Genomic DNA, 8548 nt, shown 5'->3' on the forward strand with positions numbered 1-8548 from the left:
ATAGAAAGCAGCATAGTGATTACATCTTAGTTTGCAGATTACATGACTGCTTTTACAGGTGCCCCGCCAGCCTTTGATGGGATAGATGGTACCTGTGACTGTAATGGAGTAGATGGTGGTAGGAGGATGTCTGGGACACTTGTATCTAGGTCTATTGCAGGGATGTGAGCCATGAGGCAAGTTGTTGGTGTCAGGATTGGAGTAAGATGGACAAGGATACTGCGTAGGTTCAGTGGGGGCTGAGGTGGTGGGTGTGGGGAAGGATAGTGTATAGAATATTACTCATTTCAAGTACAATGAGAGGTAGTCAGAATCCAGGAGGAGAATGTGACTCAGTTGCTCAGGTCTTTGGTGGTAGTTAATCGTGAAGAGAGTGCTCCATTGTAGGCACTAGAGATCTATTTCTGTTCAAGATTGGGAGGATAATTTCAGTCTGTAAAGGCCTCTGCTGTTGGTTGGTAGGTGTCATTTGGTGGAGATACTGATGCAGCCATCCCAAATGTGGAGGTGAATATTGAGGAAGGTGGCTTGTTTGGTTGAGAAGGACCAGGCAAATTGAATGGGGCAGAAGGTGTTGAGGTTCTGGAGGAATGCAGAAAGTGTGTTCTTAGCCTCAATCCAGCTCACAAAGATGTCATCAAAGAATCTCAGCCAGGTGAAGTGTTTGAGATTCTGGGTGGTTAGGAAGGATTCCTCTAGATGGTCCATGAACAAACTGGCATAGGATGGTGCCCTGGGGATTTCCATTGCTGTACTGTGGATATATTTGTAGGTGATGCCTTTAAAAGAGACGTGATTGTGGAAGAGGATATAGTTCATTATGGTGACCAGGAGTAGGTTGTAGGTTTGGAGTCAGTGGGGCATTGGGAAACATAGTGTTGAATAGCAGCAAGGCCTTGGGTCTTGTGGATGTTAGCACAATGCAGTGGTTCCCCACCTAGGGATCATAACTCAGGGGTGGGGGGTGGGGGAGATTTAAATGGGGAGATGTAAAGACAGCTCAGAAGAGTAAGAAGAAAACAGAAACACACAGTAAGACATGTCAAACATTGTATATTGTTATTATAGTTATCGAGTCCAAGTTTAGTAAAGTTGGCACCATCAGCTTTATCACATCTCAGCAAGTGACTGCCAACACAACACAATCTTCACCCTGTGCTCTGCAGTCTTATCTGAATATTACACCTGTTGTGTTCTGTAGAAGTAAGTATGGATTCACATTTTCAGTGAGAAAGACAATGTCAACCTGCTGCAGTGTGTTGTGTCACACAATGTCCTCAGTAATAACTCATTGCGACCTTTGCTTCAGGACCATCGTCTAACAACAGCTCAACCAGCATTGAACAATAAACCAACAGAGATTTTTGTTGGAATAGGAAATTTTTTAAACTGTATAAAACTCTACAGGTATTTTTCAGCAGGAAAACAAGTTATTGAAGCACCACATGAAATTTTCCTTTCAATAGCAAAAAAAAGTTATGGTTTGAGCTTTAAATGAAAATGCAATACCAGTTTGAATCTAAATAACAAACTTTTACTATACTGAAGCAGCAAAGAAACTGGTATAGGTATTCAAATACAGAGATATGTAAACAGGCAGAACATGGCAAAGTGGTTGGCAGTGCCTATGTAAGACAACAAGTGTCTGGCGCAGTTGTCAGATTGGTTACTGCAGCTACAATGGCAGGTTATCAAGATTTAAGTGTGGTTGACTGTGGTGTTATAGTCAGTGCATGAGCGATGGGACACAGCATCTCTGAGGTAGTGATGAATTGGGGATTTTCCCGTAGCGCCATTTCACGAGTATACCATGAATATCAAGAATCAGGTAAAACATCAAATCTGTGACATTGTTGCGGCTGGAAAAAGATCCTGCACAAATGGGACTAACAATGACTGAAGAGAACTGTTCAATGTAACAGAAGTGCAACCGTCAACACTGACATTGGACTGTTGATGACTGGAAACATGTTGCCTGGTCAGAAGAGTCTCGTGTCATATCGAGCAGATGGACGTATACGGGTATGGAGGCAACCTCATGAATCCATGGACTCTGCATGGCAGCAGGGGACTGTTCAAGCTGGAGGAGGCTCTGTAATGGTGTGGGGTGTGTGCAGTCGGAGTGACATGGGACCCCTGATACATCTAGATACAACTCTGGCAGGTGCCATGTATGTAAGCATCCTGTCTGATCACCTACATCCATTCATGTCCATTGTGCATTCGGGCAGACTTGGGGAAATGTCCAGCAGGACAATGTGACACCCCGCACGTCCAGAATTGCTACAGAATGGCTCCAGGAACACTCTTCTGAGTTTGAACTCTTCCGTTGGCCATCAAACTCCCCAGAGATGAATATTATTGAGCATATCTGGGATGCCTTGCAATATACTGTTCAGAAGAGACCTCCTCCCCTTTGTTCTCTTATGGATTTATGGACAGCCCTACAGAATTCATGGTGTCATTTCCCTCCAGCAGTACTTCAGACATTAGCCGAGTCCATGTCACATTGTGTTGGGGCACTTCTGCATGCTTGCGGGGGCCCTACAAGATATTAGGCAGGTGTACCAGTTTCTTTGGCTCTTCATTGTAATTCACAGAATGAAGGTAACACAGACACAAAATGAAAAATAACAAAAAAGAGCACATATATAAAAGCGTCCATAGCAACAACGCCAAAGATGAATGTTCTAGCAGAGGCACTGATTCTAAACGAAATTTCCAACACCCCCACCCCACTAGGTGAGACACCTCTCAGTACTTTTACCTCCATAGTCCAAATCCTTGGATTAGTTGATGACGTCTGGATCTTGTACATCTTTAGTATGATAGGACATGTATTCATACATCTTATTTGATCTTGGTATTCAGGAAGATCTTCTGAATACTTGTTGAGCTGGTTCTGAGTCTTCATTTATTTCAACTGAGTCTGATGCTTCTGAAATGCTATTATTTGGCATGGTGTGCCTTGAATTATCTTGCACCTCAATGTTCTTCTCTTCATTTGTGAATGGAATAAATATCTGGTTCGGTTCCTGCAAATGATCAGAATCAGATGTTCCTCGCTCATCATTACTCTTCTGATCTGTTTACTTTTTAAAAATTACATCCCTAGCTTTTATAATTCTTTGATGAACAGGACTGAACAATCAGTATGCCTTGTTGTCTTCACAATAGCGGGCAAGTGTGCAGTGAACTCATTTTTTGTCCCATTTGCACCTACTGGCTTTTGGTATGTGAATATATGACTTACTGCTGAATAATCTACGATGTTGGAGGGATAATAAGATAAACATTAGTGGAGACTGCTTCTCCCCAAAATTTCATATGTAATTTTGTGTCGAATAACTTATATCTTGCCTTCTCCATGAGTGTTCTGTTGTATCTTCCTGCTACACCATTTAGTTCTGGAGTTGTCCGGGTTGTAGTTTGATGTCTAACTCCCTCATTCCTTAAGAATTTCATCAATCTTTCATTTACATATCCATTTAGATTATCAGTTTGTAATACACAAAGTCTTTCACCTGTCTAATTCTCTATAAATTCCTTAGAATTGTGAATAATATCAGGTACTTGGTATTTATTACTGACAGTGTACAAAAAAACTTTGTTGAAGAATCATCAATCAGAGTTAGGAAACATTTAGCTCCTGTAATTGATGTGGTCTGCATTGTACCACACAAATCTCAATGTACCAACACCAAAATCCTTTTAGCTCTGGATGTGGAATGTGGAAAGGAAAATCTGCATCTCTTGCTAGGCACTTAATGTATGGAGTGGCTCCTTTGTATGTGATGCCATTAACCAAACATTTTCATAAATCTTCAATCGCATCTGAGTGTAAATATAACAATCTTCTGTGCGAAATATTTGCATCATTAGACAAGGATGCACACTTTGCTCCAACACTGTGATCACTTGGTTGATCCCGTTTATAAATTCTGTTGATTAATGGTGCTGTGGCTATCTATTTCTTCTCTGCATCACAAATTTCAACAGCCTCTATCATCAAAAATGACTGAGTGACTCTGTTTCATTATTTTGCTGTCAGAAAGTAAAACTGTACTCAATGGAGGGACATAGAGCACATCTTCCACCTAATGTTTGTCGTCTCTCTGCCTACTTGTGCTTCAATGTGTGCATCCTGTCCCTCTGATGGCTAAATTTTCATCATTAGCCACAACCACTTGTGAACTGGGCACTGAGGTGCTGACACTGTGAAATTCAAATCACATGTGTGCTTTGACATATATGCTGCTGCACCAGAATCCACATACCAGTCTTTGCTGATGATGAAATCGTTAAGAATGTCTTATAACTAGTTTCTTTCGCAGCAGATTTTCTGCTTGCCTTGTTTTGACTGTGACAGTTCTTCACTATGTGTCCATATTTGTTGCAATTGTAACACCTTGGACCTCTGGGACTGTAATGTGGGTTGTGATTGTTCTTTTTATTTGCTTGAAGAGCTGTGCCATTAAAACTTGAAGTGCTGCATGTGTCACTCTTCATTCCTATGGTAATTTGTTTTTAATGGACTTACCTATTACTGATATACTGGAATTCTTTAAACCCATTATGTTTAGTTTGCATTGGCCCAGGGTGTATCAAAAAGAATCATTTCATTTGGCATATCTACACTTCTGAAGCTAATAAACATATACAATGAATTTTGTTTTTTGATGAATGGTGAGCTCAAAAAGTTTTTTTTCATACCTTTTCATAGGTGTGACACATGTGGCATATGTCAATGCTGCATTCAAACTTTTCACACACTGCAGCAAGCATGTCTTGCATTACAGCTTCCATAGCTGCTGTTATGCAATGTCTCCATTCATTCACTGTTGTTGGTAACAATGGCACATAAACAGAGTCTTTTATAAATTCTACACAAGAACTAATCACATACAGTCAGGCGCGGTGACCTTGGATTCCAGTAATGTAAGGCTGAATCATTTGGTCCAGTGCGACTGATTCACCATTCAGTAATCCATTAAATTAAAAATTCCCACAGTTCCAGACGCCAGTGTGGTGGTGTTCAATCCTGTTGGTAAATGATATCATTCAAATCAGTCTCCAACTGTACGAAAAGAAAGTTATCATGCACATCAAGATATGTGCGTCCTGCAACAGTGTTCTCGGCAAAGAAAAATGATCCATACATCTTTTACTGTGAAACTGCACAAAACACATTAAATTTTGGAGAGTCCCTTTCATGTTGTACAACTTCATACGGTTGTTCCACACCCCATATTCTCACATTATGATGGTTCACCTTTCCATATAAATGGAATGTTACCTCGTTGCTAAACACTAAGTGTGGAAGAAAACTGTCATCTTGCCAAGAACTAAATTACAGAACTCCATATGTTATTGTTTGTTACCTTCACAAAAGAGCTTGCAGTACCTGCATTTTGTATGGTTTAATGTGTAAACATCAATGCAACACATGCCATATGGACACTGGGGACATGTTGAGTTGTCGAGCTGCACAGTGAATGAATTTCTGAGGACTCCTTGTGAAACTGTGGCGGATGCGTTCAATGTCTGTGTCAGACACTCAGGGATGGACAAGCAATATGCATTTACACAGAAACCTGTTTCTCAGAATTGTTTGTGCCATTGTCTAATTCTCTGTGCTGTAGGATGATCCACACCATACCTAGTACAAAAATCACACTGGACAATTATTAATGACCTGCACTGTCAAAATGTAACACACAAAATGCTTTCTGTTGTTCCAACAGCATTTTTACAGGAACTGAAGTGGGCACACATTGTTGGCATCACATATGAAGGAGCCAGTAACACTCCATGCATTAACTATCTACAAGGTAAGCAAACCAGATTTTTCTTCTCACATTCCACTTCTAGCTAAAAGGATTTTGGAATGGGTACATTGAGAGTTGTGTGGTCCAGTACAAACCATGTCAATTGTGGGAGCTAAATATCTCCTAACTCTGATCAATGATTTTTCAAGAAAGAATTTTTTGTACACTGTCAGTAATAAATCCCAAGTACCTTATATTATTCGCAATTTTAAGAAATCTGTAGAATATCAACAGGTGAAAGACTTTGTATATTATGAACTGATAATGGAAAGGACTATGCAAATGAAAGATTGATGAAATTCTTAAGGGATGAGGGAGTTGGATATCAAACCATAGTTCCCCACACTCTAGAAAAAATTGGTGTCAGTGAAAGATACAATAGAGCAATCATCGAGAAGGCAAGATGTATGTTATTTGACATGAAATTACCTATCAAATTTTAGGGACAAGCAGTCTCCACCATGGTTTATCTTATTAATGGATTACCAAAAAACAGCTTTGAACAATATAACGCCAGAGGAAGCTTTCTCAGGGAAGAAACCTGATCTCTGACATCTGAGAATATTTAGCAGTAAGGGATATGTTCACATACCTAAAGCCAATAGGCTAAAATGGGACAAAAAATGTGTTCAGTGTGTACTTGTCAGAAACTGTGAAGACAATAAGGTATACCAGTTGTTCAATCCTGTACATCAAAAATTATAAAAGCAAGAGATGCAATTTTTAAAGAAGAAATTGATTATAAGAGTAATGATGAGCCAGGAATATCTGATCCTGACCATTTGTAGGAACAAAATCAAGTATTTATTCCATTCACAAATGAAGAGAAGAAATTGAGGTGCAAGACAATTCAAGGGACGGCACTCAAAATAATAGCATTTCAGAAGAATCAGGCTCAGTTGAGGTACAACATTATTCATGTGAAGCCACATCAGGTAATAGCATTTCAGAAGAATCAGACTCTGCTGAAATATATGAAGATTCTGAACCACCTCAAAAAGTACTCAGATCTTCCCAAATACCAGGCCGTAAAAGATGGATGAATATGTGTCCTATCATACTAAATATTCACAAGAATCAGAACCATCAACTTTGGCCTCCAAGCAAAAAAGCTATTGATGCCAAGTGGGTCTTGAAGATAAAGAGAAACTTACAAGGACAAATAACCCATCATAAAGCTTGACTGCTAGTTAAGTGACTGGCACAAGACCAAAAATTTGATCTCTGAAGAAACTTATATGCCAGTGACATGATTCATTTCACTCAGATGTTTATTTTGTTTGGCTGTGAAATATGCCTCAGAAATTGCTCATTGTAATATAGTTACAGCTTTTTTACATGGTGACTTGAATGAAGAAATTTATGTTACAATTCCCACAGATGACTACATGACAAAGACAGTTAAACACAAAGGCATTAAAAGACTTAAGAAAGCAGTATATGGACTTAAACAAGGAAGTTACTGTTGGAACATTATACTGGACAATGCTCTACAAGTCTGAATTTCAGTATATCCACAGCTGACACTCATGTTTACTATAAAAATGAAGGTAGCTATATATCCATTATAGCAGTTTATGTCCATAACATGCAAATTTTTTACAACACTCTGCAACAAAAAATTGCATTTAAAGAGAAATTAAAGGAATACATTAATCTAAAAGGCATCTGAGATGAATCCAATTGTCTAAGAGTCCGAGCAACAAGAGATTACAAGCATGGAAAATCAGATTTTACAAGAATATAATACGAATGATTGCCTCTGGCACACACAACAATAGATAAAAGTCAAGTATTCACTCATGGAACAAGCCAAAAGACACCGAGATAAAAAAATGCTATGAAGACTGTCCCATTCAGGGAAGCTATAGATAGCATTGGTATACTCAACTGTACTAAACCAGATATAGCATATTCAATTGGAGTGGTGAGTCAGTTTAGTACTAACACAGGAATACCCCACTGGCAAGGTGTAAAAAGAATCCTACAATATCTACAGGGAACTAAGGATTTCAAGCTAAAATTTTCTAAAGATGAGGGACATGACAGCATAGGATACATTGATGCTGACTGGGCTGGGGACACTGCAGATAGAAAATCGACCACCAGTTTCTTGTTTACGTCACAAGGTGCAGCAATTTCATGAAACAGAAGAAAACAACCAACAGTAGTTCTCTCGACAACAGAAGCAGAGTACATGGCATTAGTTTCTGAATGTCAGGAAGTGCTTTGGCTGCAATGGGTGCAAGGATAAAGATCCCCTTTCACAAAAAAAGCCCCAATTAAATTTTTTTGTGGCGACAAAGGTGCAGCTGATCTGTCAAAGACAAGCAGATACAAAGACCGCACTAACACATTCACACCATCAGAGAAAAAAATTGATTCAGAAGAAATCACAATGGAGCAGATTTCAATGAGAGGAATGCTCACATACATGACGACAAAGATACTGTCAAGAACAAGACATCATCAACTAATCCAATGGATTTGGACTACAAAGCTGAAGTACTGAGAGGCATCACTTCTAGTGGGGGTGTTGGAAATTTCATTTAGAGTCAATGCGCCTCTACAATGCCTCTACTAGAACATTCATCTTTGGCATCATCATTCATGGTTTCTTTGAGTCTAATGTTGCTTTCATTCTGTGAACTAATAACAGTTTGTTGTTTAGTTTCAAACCAGAACTGCATTTTGATTCAAAGCTCAAATCACAATTGTAC

At 39.2% G+C, this 8548-nt stretch overlaps 1 protein-coding gene across 1 annotated transcript; it reads left to right on the top strand.

Moving 5' to 3' along the window:
* The first annotated feature begins 7668 nt into the window (after positions 1-7668).
* Positions 7669-8340, top strand: LOC124613410 (secreted RxLR effector protein 161-like). The gene is made up of 3 exons (XM_047142113.1): positions 7669-7755; positions 7828-7957; positions 8135-8340. Exons 1-3 carry the CDS (start codon positions 7669-7671, stop codon positions 8338-8340), a joined length of 423 nt encoding a protein of 140 aa, XP_046998069.1.
* The last annotated feature ends 208 nt before the right edge of the window (positions 8341-8548 follow it).

This window comes from Schistocerca americana, chromosome 4 (genome assembly GCF_021461395.2).
Source record: "Schistocerca americana isolate TAMUIC-IGC-003095 chromosome 4, iqSchAmer2.1, whole genome shotgun sequence".
Classification (NCBI taxonomy): domain Eukaryota; kingdom Metazoa; phylum Arthropoda; class Insecta; order Orthoptera; family Acrididae; genus Schistocerca; species Schistocerca americana.

What these genes read in the sequence shown, in the direction of transcription:
- LOC124613410 (XM_047142113.1), top strand. Translation starts at nt 7,669, where the DNA reads ATGAAGACTGTCCCATTCAGGGAAGCTATAGATAGCATTGGTATACTC. An exon ending in TAGCATATTCAATTGGAGTG is followed by an intron (nt 7,756 to 7,827) that starts GTGAGTCAGTTT and finishes CAATATCTACAG; the next exon opens with GGAACTAAGGATTTCAAGCT. An exon ending in TTTCTTGTTTACGTCACAAG is followed by an intron (nt 7,958 to 8,134) that starts GTGCAGCAATTT and finishes GTGGCGACAAAG; the next exon opens with GTGCAGCTGATCTGTCAAAG.